Source organism: Nannobrachium achirus, assembly GCF_963921795.1.
Source record: "Nannobrachium achirus genome assembly, chromosome: 4".
NCBI classification, from domain to species: Eukaryota; Metazoa; Chordata; class Actinopteri; order Myctophiformes; family Myctophidae; genus Nannobrachium; species Nannobrachium achirus.
Window position 1 is genome coordinate 67,615,905 of NC_137813.1, and position 13,897 is coordinate 67,629,801.

The 13,897-nt window shown below is 42.8% G+C and overlaps 1 protein-coding gene across 1 annotated transcript; it reads left to right on the forward strand.

The window, feature by feature from the left end:
* Positions 1 to 1,947: 1,947 nt before the first annotated feature.
* LOC308283147 (fibronectin type III domain-containing protein 7-like) lies at positions 1,948 to 13,339 on the forward strand (the record flags this gene model as incomplete). Its single annotated transcript, XM_080723528.1, has 10 exons — positions 1,948 to 2,224; positions 3,696 to 3,956; positions 5,201 to 5,458; positions 6,072 to 6,293; positions 7,716 to 7,970; positions 8,859 to 9,116; positions 9,899 to 10,153; positions 10,733 to 10,987; positions 11,609 to 11,869; positions 13,308 to 13,339. The coding sequence occupies 10 exons, from the start codon at positions 1,948 to 1,950 to the stop codon at positions 13,337 to 13,339; spliced, it is 2,334 nt and encodes a 777-aa protein (XP_080579654.1).
* Between the last annotated feature and the right edge of the window lie 558 nt (positions 13,340 to 13,897).

A 13,897-nucleotide genomic window follows, 5' to 3' on the forward strand; every position in this document is an offset into this window, starting at 1 on the left:
GGGGGATGAGATTACGTTTTTATGAAAGTGGGGGTGTCCCGTCGTACTCACAATGAATGGTCGTGACGCGCCTGCCCTCATGGGTATCATGCCCAGAACATAATAAACACAGGTATTACCTTGCACATGCCCCAAAGCTCCAGCTCTGTCTGTAGGTGATTGGTTGTTTGCCAGAGGGAGGGGGCAGGTGCAGGTATTTTAGCCAGCACAACAGAGCTGCTGAAGAAAAGAAGTAACATATATTAAGTGTAAGAACCAGCACAATCAAGCAGGAGAGACAAGACGTGGAGAATGGGTGTTATGAAGTGCTTTATGATTTTTGCCCTATTGGGCATAGGCTCACAGGTAAAGTAATAACTTTCTTGTTGTCTTAATTTATATACAAACAAAATACTAATATCACATTTTGATATCATTATGTAGCCTACAAGGAAAATTTACATTTCACTGACACATGGTCTTTCTTTATGTTTACATTTTCAGACAGCAGCTCAAGGTATGTTCCTTTTTGCATAAATTCCACTGTATCATTGTCAAATAATAGAGACAGATATGGTATCATAGATTGTTTTTGCGTTCTCAATATTATAAGTTATGAACACAGTAATGAACACATTTTTGTGTATCAACTACACTACAATGGAAAACAATATACCTGACACCTGTGTACACAAAGCAGGGCTGGATCTAGGCATAGGCAAGGGGGGGGGGGGGGGGGGGGGGGGGGGAATGCCCTGTCTGCCCCACCAATCATGATGGCATGCAAACATCTAACATTTCAAAAATATTAAACTATTTGAAATGTTATGCTACAACTAGGTAGATGGATACATTGGATAGATAAACTGATGAGATATTAGAGAGAGAGAGAGAGAGAGAGAGAGAGAGAGAGAGAGAGAGATAGGTGTTAAACGTGTTATCAGAGGTGGAAAAAGTACTCACATTTTGTACTTAAGTAAAAGTATCAATACTGCACTCTAGATGTACTCCATTACAAGTAAATGTCCAGAATTCAAAATGTACTTGAGTAAAAGTATGAAAGTATTGGCATCAAAATGTACTTAAACTTCCAAAAGTAAAAGTACAAAATGTTTGAAAATAGCAGATCTACAAGCTCACAACGCATCGCAGCGTGATGCGTTGTGAGCTTGTAGATCGGCTATTTTCAAACAGCCTCTGTATAAAACAGGGCTAAATTGGTTTATGTATGTTTTATAATATTATAATTTATATTTACAAAGTAACTAGTGACTAAAGTTTTCAAATAAATGTAGTGGAGTTAAAGTACAATATTTGGACCCGAGATGTAGTGTAGAGAGTAGAAGTAAAAGTATTGGAAATTGGAAATAACTCAAAAGTTTACTTAAGTACAGTACTTGAGTAAAAGTACTTAGTTACTTGACACCTCTGCGTGTTATAGGTATAAGTGTGCCAAAATGCTTAGTTTTCAATGCATTTCGGGTGTTTTAGGGGGTTTGTCTGCCCATTTTTTTCCGCCCACGGCGTGGGCTGGAGGTGACCCCCCCTATCATTTCTTCCTGCCCCACCTAGTGCTAAAGGCTAGATCCACCTAGTGCTAGAGGCTAGATCCACCTAGTGCTAAAGGCTAGATCCACCTAGTGCTAAAGGCTAGATCCGGCCCTGACACAAAGGCACAATCTTGTACAGCCTCACACACATACTGCAGGCACTGGTTCATGTCAGGTTATAGCCTACATTTGTGATCGGAATCATTGGTCTCATACATCATATTGCTTGACATAATAATTACAAACATAGTTATGAAACAAAACAAAATAATGCAGGCGTTGGATTTTAATGAAGCAACTGAATGAAAACAGACAAATTGTTTATTTTGGCAAAATTTGTGTTTGATCTCCATTCATAAATGAATGATGTCATTTCACAGTTTTCCAATCAGAATTATGGGAATCGTCATCAGAAAGCATGATTGTGTCATGGACAGAGTACTCTGGAGCCACCGCATACCACGTCTCCGCTGCACCAACAAACTCGCCAGACAACATTATTACCTATGCAACGTATGGTCCCAATGTTGTGATGGGCTCCCTGCACGATCTCACCCCGGACAGCACCTATATCGTTACGGTCGAAGCTCTGGAACGACTGGAAGACATAAGCTGCAATCGCCAGCGTCGCAGCACTCATGCTGGGTGCGAAATTCAAGGTCCACCAATCAACAGCACTTTGGAGGCTTCCACAGGTGAGTTACAGTGGTGGCTTTGTCTATAACAAAGAGTGTTATTAGAAACTTAGACAACTAACTACTGTAGATTTACAATTTACAGTTTACAGTTTACAGTTTAGGCATTTAGCAGACGCTTTTAATCCAAAGCGACTTACAATAAGCAGATAATGCATTACTATAATAACAAGATAACATGTCAGAACATCAACAACAATATAACAAATGCACATGAATATCAATCTAAAACAATAAAATCAGGAAAAAGAAAGAAAAAAAAATATATATATATTGACTAGCTTCATGTATGGTCATTGAGTGTTTCAGTAGTGCTATGGGTCAAGGTGGAGTCTGAAAAGGTGAGTCTTCAGTCCACGGCGAAAGCTAGCGAGTGAGTCCGTTGTTCTAAGTCCGACAGGAAGTTTATTCCACAGCTTGGGGGCCAGGAGAGCAAACTGTCTCGGACGAGTGGATTTCTGTCCTGGGGCCTTCAGCGAATTTAGAGTTAGAGAGTTTTGGGTAGAAAACAGGAATAGTAGAGAATATCATAACATTGGGGCTTATAGGTTTGGATCGTCTGTGTATTTCTACTACAGTTTTAGAGGTGCTCTAAACTTAGAGACATTTAATGTACTGTATGAATGAATGAATGAATGAATGAATGAATGAATGAATGAATTTTTATTTTCGTGTCATGTCTTTACAGACCCATCCCTTACGGGATTATTAGACACCAAAAAAAGAATAAACAATACCACATTCCACACTGTCACAACAATACAAAGAAAAGAAAAGAAAAGAAAAGAAAAGAAAAGAAAAGAAAAGAAAAGAAAAGAAAAGAAAATGCCAAAACAAAAATAAATACACCTTAAACATATGTTGTCTTTGTCCGTTTGTCCCATGCTTTCTCTAAATATTCTGCCAGTGCAAATATCTTGTGTTCAAAAATCCAGTGAAGCCTCTCTGCGTCACTTAACCATATCAAATCCGAGTTTCCACACTTATTAAACAGTCTTTGACGTAATTCATGATACAAAGGGCAGTAGAACATAAAGTGGAACTCATTCTCAATATCATTTATGTCACAATAAATACATGCTGTATACATACTGTATGTGCACAGTTCTCACCTCTTCACATGCCTCGAATACCCAGCTCATATCCATTGCTGTAAATGTAGAAGGAAGGCACTTTTGTGTACAGTATAGGCCTTTAAAATGGATTCAAGTTATCTTCAGCTTTCAGGCAACTGTATAGACAGGAACATTTTACTGTTCACAAAGAGATTTGTCCAAATTCAGCCAAGAGGTATATTATGAAATATCGTTGCCCTTATTTTCTGCATACAGCACTGTACCTCTCGTGCAATGCAAGGTCAGGTGCCTGGTTGCGTTTGATTACGTTTTCTATTATGGGCATTTACTAAATGTTTTTCTTCTTCCCACATGTTTTTTCATTCGAACTAATTGTGTGCATTAACTGTCTTTAGCTCCCAAGGTGATGGATCCTATTGACGTAGTGAAGGCAAAAGACAGCACAACCTTGATGGTGGAGTTCACCCCGGTCGCCAACGCCACTGGGTTCATCATACGCATTGAGAACAACGCTGGCTTCTTCCGCGAAGACCATGTGACCTCCTCGCCTGCACAGCTGGGATCCCTTGAACCGTACACCGCATACTCACTCAGCATCATGTCTAAGAACGCTGATGGCCGCAGCCAGCCGTCCACCTCTGTGGAAGGAAAGACAGGTACTGTTATGCCTCATGTAGTTTTAAAAACATATTTTATGGACAGGGGGGACATAATAGGGCATTCACGAATAGTGTTTTTTAGTATTCGAATGATTCAACTTCAGAGTATTTGAATAGTCGAATATTCGACAGGACTGGCCAAACTGTCAAATATTAAGTAAGCAAGAGGCGAACATTGTGAAAATAGCCGATCTACATGCTCACAACGCCTCACGTTGCGAGGCGTTGTGAGCATGTAGATCTGCTATTTTCACAATGTTTATCTGCAGAACCGAGTCACATTAAATGTAATACCTACAATTCCAAGTGCTTGTCAGGGTGGGGGTCCCCAGTTCAAATTTATTTTGGGGGTCACAGCCTAAAAAGGTTTGAGAAACCCTGGTATAGAGCATTAACAAATTCATCCACCAGGGCCATTGACAACTAATGCTTATGACTTCCTATCTTGCCAAGCTTTATAAACAATATATTTTTTTTAAAGAGAAAAAAAAATAATAATAATAATAATGAGCGAATATTCGACTTAGGTGAACAACGTTGAATAGTGATTTTGATATTCGAATATTCGAATATTTGGTGAATGCCCTAGGACATAATGTAGGAAATAACTTTCTGAGGGCTTGTTTCAAGCAGAAATGTGTTACGCGTTCACTGGGGAAAAAAACAATTGCCACCTAGCCTTCCACCTCCCTTGTTATCTGATCTTCCTTATTGTCTAAAATGAGTACAAAAGAACATAGGTCCCAACCTGCGTCAACATTGGTTTGATCCACTTATGATATACGGTAACTGACACATATACTGTACATGTGACTTAGGCCTTTTCTGTATTAGTTGTAACTTTATCTGACCTCAGTATGCAAAACACAAAAAGCTGACCTCCTCCTGACAATGCATGCTGTTTACAACAGCTCCTGCTTGTCTTTCTCAATAAATTTCAGAGAAACAAGAAATCCCAGTATTTGAACAAAGTTATTTTTATATACAGTGACAGTAAACGGAACAAAGCATTTCAAGCTCTACCTGTGACTGCAGTGTAAAACCAGAGTGTTCATTTAACTCAGTTACACGTGGATAAATGAACACAGAGAATGTTCCTCTGTGATGAATCTCACTGTCACTAAATGATAAACGATTAACTGATCATCATGCATCCATCCCTTTGGCCCTGGATTCAGTCCAGGATGCAAGATACATCATTTGATTTGACAACATTCCTTGCTCTATTCTCCACCCCACAGTGTTGCCTGCTCCTGTGCTGACCACCTCATCTCCCAGCAACGACTCCATCACAGCATCATGGAGCAATGTGAAGCATGCAGTGAACTACTCCGTTGGTGTCCATAAGTTCGGCATAAACAACACCGTGATAGTGAACACCTCAAATCTAACGGAGACCATTGCCGGCCTGGATGCGGGCTCGCTCTATATCGTCTTTGTCTACACCTGGGACACGGAGGGCAGGAAGGGAGAGGCTGCATCGGCCAACCAGACTACACGTAAGATGGGAGAGGGACCAAGTACATTGATGGGAAAACTGTTTGTATTCTGTTCATGAGATTATGGAGAGGGAAAGGTATTAAGCTGTCCATGATTCTTTAAAGCAGTGGTTCTCAATAGTAGGGTCCAGGGACCCTCAGGTTTTCTTGAGCAGGTTCCAAAAGGACCCTTACAGGTCTGTATCCTTCTCCATGCAGGGACAGGTCAGCTATACTCGATTATAGTGAGCGGTCTGAGGGGGTTGCGGGTGCAGATTCAAAGTATAATCAAGTGAAAAGTTATAATCCGCACTCACAATGAATGTCAGGTTTAAGAGTCTTTTTTAATGCAGTTAGCAGCAGCAGCAAGCAAATAAACAGACGCGTTTCGGCTAGGCCGTCATCAGTGTTAACACAGTATCCTTGACAGTGTACAACAAATGGAACCAAATGGACCCTTCCGGGTCCATTTTTACACAATCATGGTGGTGCTTCCTTCTTGAGAACCATTGTTTAACACATACAGTGCATGTGATCAAATGTTTCATTTGTCAGACCAAACTAATGATATTTCTTTGGATTGCCGCAGGACCTCCCACTCCAGATTCCGTCCGTGCGTCTGTGGTCTGGGAAGGTGATGTTGCAGGACTGAATGTGTCCTGGAGCAAGGATCAGAACATCCATCCGTCCATAGCTGTGGAATACCATGTCACGGCTGGAGCCCTGCAGTGTAACTCCACATCCAGTGCCTGTACCCTAACACCAGTGGTCTGTGGAGAGAACTACTCCATCCAAGTCACTGCGTCTAACGACGCTGGACCCAGCCATCCATCCCCTCCTCTGGTGTTCATGTCTTGTGAGTATCAATGATCAAACCATCCCCTGGTTTCCAAAGTGAATAATACAAGCTGATATTAGACTTTTACCAAATATATCATATAACAAACATTGATATTTAACTGATTACTAACAAATGTCACTTTTTTTGTTTGTTTAAACACGTGTATGATACTTAATAGTTTTATTTGGGGAAAATGAGGTCTGACTTCCTGATTTATGTTAGGTGACAATGCGTTATTATATAGCAATTCTTAGCATTTATTAGTACCCTTTATCACAATACATTTTTGAGAGATTGATTGCGACCGTCAGGTCGCAGTTACTACCAAAACCTCCACCGGCTGTCTGTCAGTCTGTCAGTCTGTCAGTCTGTCCGTCACTTTTCCCCAACTCATATCTCCGCCACCGTTGCCCCAATCCATGCCAAACCTTGCACACACACTCCTTGCCTGCCAATCCACAACCTCCAGGGACCCCCGGAGCTCCAGGGACCCCCTTCCGCCGCCATCAAAATGTGCAAAAATGACCACCCTAACGGGGCTGTTCACAGGGAATTCCCGGGGAACACCAACTCTTGGTGCTCCAGAATGGATGCAAAAGTGGTCGCACCCCTAGTGGACGACTGCACTGCAGCGCACATAAAATGCCGTAACTCAGGCTAGGAGCGACCGGGAGAGCCGGGGCCGATACCCACGTGTCCGCCTCGGCGGCGCCAAGAGAGCCGTCAACATGAATTTGTCCCATATAGCGCCACCATCAGTCCCATTTTTTCAAACACATTTTTGGACACAGATTTTGCCAAAAAATCACGCAAATCAGTACACAGTATGTCTACACTCATGTCATCAACATGGATCTGTCCCATATAGCGCCACCATCTGGCCGATTTTTTCAAACACATTTATGGACATTGCTCCTACAGATTTTGCCCTAAAATCACGCAAATCAGTACACACACAGTATGTCTACACTCATGCCATCAAGATTGATCTGTCCCATATAGCGCCACCATCAGGCCGATTTTTTCAAACACATTTTTGTACACTGCTCCTACACATTTTGCCCTAAAATCACGCTGCGAGCTTATCTCCCGATTAGGGAGTCTTACTGGTTAAGGAGCTATTTTCCAATGATCGACATAGGATCATTTTTGGCAGAAAAAAGTCAGCCCATTTGCATTTAAGAGCTTCAATTGTCACCTGTGTCACCTTCTCTCTCTAAAACTAATATGCCAGTTCCCTCAAAACCGATCCATTTCAAACAGATAAGAAAAAAAGTAAATTATTTTACTTTTCATAAAAGACACTTGACATTAACTCGATATCCTGTATCAGAGAATCAGCATATCCCTGAATTACTTTGATTCAGGATGATTTATATACTGCTGTTCATTTGGATTATAGGACACTAAACACTAAACTTTACCCTGTATTCCCAGTCCCTTGCCCACCAGAGAATTTGGCAGTGGAGGAGACAGAGGCAGGAAACTGTACACTGTCATGGAATAGCTCACCCTATGCTGACAAGTACAAGGCCTTCATCAAGAGAGATGACGGAGCTGAAGTGAACTGCACCACCAACAGCACCAGCTGCGACTTCGCCTGTATGTGTGGCTACACCTACCTGTTGAATGTGTTTGCCTACAACGATGCTGGCCGCAGTCCCGAGGGAGTGACCCTCAACTACACCACCTGTAAGTAACTGTTTAACCACTGCCAATTCAACCCTATTCTGGAGAGAACAAGAGTGGACATAGTGGAAAAAGCTTGTGAGACCTATATTTTGTCGAGAGATCTGGTATTGTACAAAAACAATAGTGGACTGTTAAGATTGTTATCCAGAAAGCTTTCTCCCATCACAAGGCTGGGGAATCTTTGCAGCTTAAACCCTCTGTAACTGTACTTGGTACGCTCCTTTTCTCACTCTACACCAAATCTCTTCGCCCAAAACTGTCGATCTAGATCTGTTATTCTTGGGGAACGTTCTCCCCAGAATAGGGATACTGGGGTTCAAGTCGTTAACATATATATTTATTTTTATTTTTATTTTTTTTGGAGCAATTCGCTTTTGATCTAGAGCAGATATTGTTACTTTGTGTAACAATATTGTGACTCCATATTTCCTGTCTAAATGTATGCGTGGATGTGTGTGTGAGGAAATGTCCAGATCAGAGCAGAGCACTGATGACAGTAGAAACCAGGCTTTCCACAGGTACTGTGCAACCATAACCAAGGGTCTAAGGTTACTGGACTCGAAAGACCAGACAGGCAGAGTGTAGGGCAGGGTTCCCCAATTAGTTTTCCCCAAGGGCCGAATTATGTCTACGATACCTAGCCGAGGGCCACAACATTACCAGATTTCCACCCGACAACGACGATATACTAGTGTTGTTGCTGCTCTTACCACCATTATTACTGGGGTTGGTGTGGGCCAGACAGTAGCCCCCCGCGGGCCGCAAATGGCCCGCGGGCCGCCTATTGGGGAACCCTGGTGTAGGGAAATGGCTCGGCTTTTGCTGTGATGCTGTTATAAAATGAGCTCACGTCACTTCACCATGTGTTCAATCTCCTCTGTACCACAGTGCCTTGTTGCCCAGAGGACGTGCTCGTCAGCCTGGTGAGCACAGAGACCCTGGAGATCAGGTGGAGCCCTGTGCGCGGGGCACAGCTGTACGAGACGAGGGCCGTGGACAGTGACGAGACCGTCGTGTGCAACGACACGGCACCCGTGTGTGCCCTCTCTGACCTGACGTGTGACAGCACCTACAATGTGCGGGTGATACCCTGCAATGAAATCCGAGGCTGCAACCGCACCTGCCAGCCTCGCACCAGGGACACGGGTATGTGCACGCACGCATTCACGCACGTACACACGTACCTACGTTAGAGTTCTCAACGGGCCTGAAAATTAAGGCCTGGCCCTAACTGGGCCCTAACTGGGCAGGCCCGAGGCCCTACCCGGCCCTACTAGTTAGCATACATTTTAGGCCATACCCGGCCCGAAAACCTTCGGGTCGGGTATGGTCGGGTCTATCATATAGTAATAGTAATAAAACAATAAAAACAAATATTTTATTTTTTCTTTGAGCCTGAGGCCCGACTAATAAGCATACATTTTAGGCCCTACCCTACCCTAAATGTCAGTCGGGTTCGGGTATGGTCAGTTTCGGGCAGAATTTGAGAACTCTAACCTACGTATGTCGCATGCATAACAAAAACACATGTATTGAAACAAAGCATGCAAATTCCTAGAAATCCACATTGCCAAAAAGCAATGTATAGTATAACATACATACACACACTGCACAAACATACATCATATAGGTTTAAGATGCATTTTCGTGTGAAGACAAAACCTTCAGTGCTACATCTGAGAGTGTACACAGACGGGTCCATTTGGTTACCTGTGTACACTCTCAGAATGAAGTTAACCCTGAGAAATCGACTATGTAGGCACTGCAGGCAAATGCCAAATGTACACTGAAAAGTCGACTATGGAGGCAAATGCCAAATGTACACTTCATTGTTTGACCGCGCTGCTTGCTGATTTCCAACGAGCGACGCGGCAATAGGACAAGGTGTAAATCAGGCTGTAACTCATCCTGGCCTCTCTCCCCACCAGCTCCCTGCATGCCACAGGATCTGAAGGTGAACCAGACAGGAGACTACGTCAGCGTAAGCTGGACAGCGAACAACCGCGCTGCCAACTACACCGTGGCAGCACAGCAGGGTACCACCGCCCCCATCACCTGCACAACCGCCTCAGACAGCTGCAGCTTCGCCGGCCTGCCATGTGGCACCCAATTTCAGATCACCGCCATGGCAAGCAACGGTGCCGGCGACAGTTTACCCAGCTTCAGCATTGATCTTGAAACAGGTAACCCGGTCAAAGATGACTATAGAGTCTGAGAGACTTCCTATAGTATGATGATCATCTCATTTGTCACTAAAAGGGCTCCCCCAGGAATCATCGTATGTTGAAGAAATTAACATTGTATGTAGGCAGTTTGAAACATTTTGACATCGTCCCAGAATATTAACATCAGTGATAATGTGGGTAACATACATTTAAATTATAGTAAAGCATATCAGACAATCTACATTTCCCTAAACGAAATGCAGTCTGACTGGAAGCAGGAATAAAACATATCCTCACCAGTCATAAAAATGAATGACCAGACATCCAAATCTGATAGAGATGAAAAGTTTGAATGCAAATCAAACCCCAGACTTTTGCAGTGTTCATATCAGTTGCCACAGGATATTTCAGTCAAATCAAGCCTTTGTATTTAATCAATTCCTGAGTTTCATGTCCATGATCAAGAAGGCCGTTGAAAAAAGGTTACTATATGGAGATGGGTGTCTACCAGACAGCAACGATATCCATCATACTGTATACAGAACAAAAACACTGCACTCTGTACTGACTGACTGTTCCACTCTCTTCCCTTACCAGCGCCATGTTGCCCAGTAAACCTGACCGTGGAACAGGTGACCATGGCGATGAGCAACGTCACATGGTCTTACGCCAGAGGGGCAGCGTCGTTCCTCACCTCTCTGACGTCGTCGCAGGGCCATGCCCGCTGTCACACCCTGGACTACCACTGTCTCATGGGATGCATCACCTGTGGCACCAACTACACCGTGGGCATGGAGGCCTACAGCCGCACGGGCCACAAGTCTGTGTGCACCTATAAGGGCTTCTCATCCAGTGAGTTGACATTTCTGTCACTGAAAATCGTCTATTTTCACTGTTTTGCACACTACCATTGTACCATTGAACGAAGTACTGTATAATACAGGGTTAAGTGGTTAATCAGACATTAGACCTTTTAATTGCCCGGTCCCAATAAATAGATAGTTCAGGCTGACGTCTCTGCTAATGGAGATAGAACTTCCCTAAAACAATTGAATTAGTTTGCTTACAAGGAATAACTTGTGACAAAATTAAAGCCTACGACTATTTTGTCTATAGTACAGTGCACGAAGGTCCACAGTGAAATCTTCCTGAGTGTGTTTTAAATAAGCAATCCATAAATTTTAAAATCATTTTTTTTTTCTTTTTTTCTTTTTTACAATCTGTATGGTAGTGTATGGTAATACAAAATGACTAGACTGCTCTTCTACTGAGAAATACAAATCCTAAGGTCGAGGGCCACTACTGGTTGCCAAGAGGTATTGCATGAAGCTCAAAGTGTAATATCACACCTGCCCAAAAACAGGCTTTCTGCGCGGGACACCCAGATTGAAATCCCTACATAAACCGTGAATTGCAGCTTTAATAAGATCACTATTAGATGTATAACTTAAGAGACATTGTTGTCCCTTACAGGTGCCTGCTGTCCATCGGGCATAAAGCTATACAGACTGGCCAGCAGCGCACTGCGGGTGTACTGGCGTTCTTCTCCTGGCGGCAACTACAACTACACAGTAGATATGTCAGGCAGTGCCAACTACACCTGCACCCCCCCTGCTGGGGAAAACAGCTGTGACATCAGCAGTGTGCAGTGTGGAGACGTCTACCACGTAACAGTAGCTCCAGTCATGCCAGCAGGCGACAAGGTCCACTTCTGCCCCCAGAGGATGTATTCAGGTACTGCAGCAGGTCACTTCTCAATTTCCAGTGGAAGGGACACTGCACTGGGATTTTGTTCTGAATTGTGTTGATTGAGTTTGGTTACTCGATCTAAAAATTATGAAAAAAGTAATTATAAAGTAATGCTTACATAACATTTATTATAATCATAGACGGTACAAAAAGACTTTAAAGCTATACTGTGTAAGTTGCTCAACTGGTGATCAGTAGCGGTATTGCTTTTTTCGGCCGTTTTTCGGCCGGAGTCGTCGCGGACCACCGCCGCGGACCACCGGAGCGGCGCCGCAAACCACCGCGACCGATAGTAATCCGTGGAGGGGTAGAACGCATGGTAGAAGTAATTTTCTGGCCCGGATTTGTGGATTAAGAGGTTAAAATCCTTCACCATGGTAAACACTGTAGCCAAGCGGAGGCGCTTCCTGGAGACCAGAGCAGATAAGCTGTGATTGGCCGGTAGTGTACCATGTGTGCATGATCGGCGATGTGATTGGGCAACGTATACACAACGTATACAGATGATGCAGATTACGTCATTTTGGCGCGAAATCCCGCCCCTGTCACTGCTAAGAAGAAAACATATAAAGAGAAGGCTTCAGAAGCTGAAAATAACGGAGTGGGTGTTCTAAAACTTTAGCGATTTAACAGTTAGGACAATTTTAAGATTTGTTTTATAAAAAAAGTTACATGGTACAACTTTAAGTGGTGATATGGATACTGTATAATGTATTTCCAATGAATATTGAAATACATAATTAACATGATTGCTTTTGGTTGACTTTGCAATCTTGTGTCTTTTTTCAGTAACTTGCTCGGGGAGCAATGTAGGAATGGGTGAGTACTGTATATTATTGTCACTTTAAATATTCAATCTATAAAAATAGCATCACATCATATTGGGAGCCAGTGCAGTGAGACTAGTCTCGCGTAGCCAGACAACTATTCCACAATCTCTGAATGCTATATAGAGTCTGGAACAGCAGCTCCCTATCGGCGAGTAATGGAAACGGGCATTACCGTTCAAGAAAATATATTTTAAAATGTCATTTCTGCTAAGCAGCAAGCTAAACATGCTTAAATACTATAAATGATAAAATTATAATGATAAATGTGTGCGATGTGAGACTGAAACGGAAAGTGTCAAGGGGGCCAGACTGTATGCCGGGAGCATTTGACCAAATCGCGGAGGCAACAGTCTGGCCACGCAAGACTACAGTGAGACAGACAACACTGTCTGTGTGCTTCCTGATAGGAAGTTCAATACGTCTTTTTTTGTGTTGCTTTACATTAAGAGATGGAACAGTTCCATAATGACTAGGAGTCATATTATGCAGGCAGTATAGGCTATGAATACAAAAGTAACATAATTATTCATAACCAACTGAAATCTTTCAATACAATTTTGTCTCTAATGTCACTTAAATGTGTTTTCCTCCAGTGATTTACCGAGGAAAGAGAAGTGTTAACTAGAGAGTGGTAAGTAGTAAGTAGGCATTCACACGCCACTCACTTTCATTTTATTAGCAAAAGAAACTGGCAGAATTATAGTTCAAATGACACATTCTTACAGTAGCATACTGTAGTGTACACAGTACGACCCTCAGTGTTAAACTGAGTGCAATACGTAACCAAATGGTTGAAATAACACTGATTCTTCTTCTTCTTCTTCTTCTTCTTCTTGTTTTACGGCGGTTGTACACTGATGATTTTACTGTGTAGCTACTTATGAAAGCCATTGTTATACCAAACACTGTACAATATGTCAATATCACCCTGTTACTTGAGAGTACATGTGTCCCTCTGCTGGCCACATGTGTCCCTATACTGGCCACAACAACAATGTGTTAGTGCTTTCGCTAATTGGTAAACATTTAGAAGGAGGAGATCTGACTCAAGGACAGACTGACCCGCACACTGCCGCTTGTCCGTTTCAGAGAATTTATTAAAGCAACGTTTCGGTCACCAGACCTTTCTCAAGCTGTTTTCACAAGTGGCTGACAATCACTATAAGCATTTCCACTGGTGCCA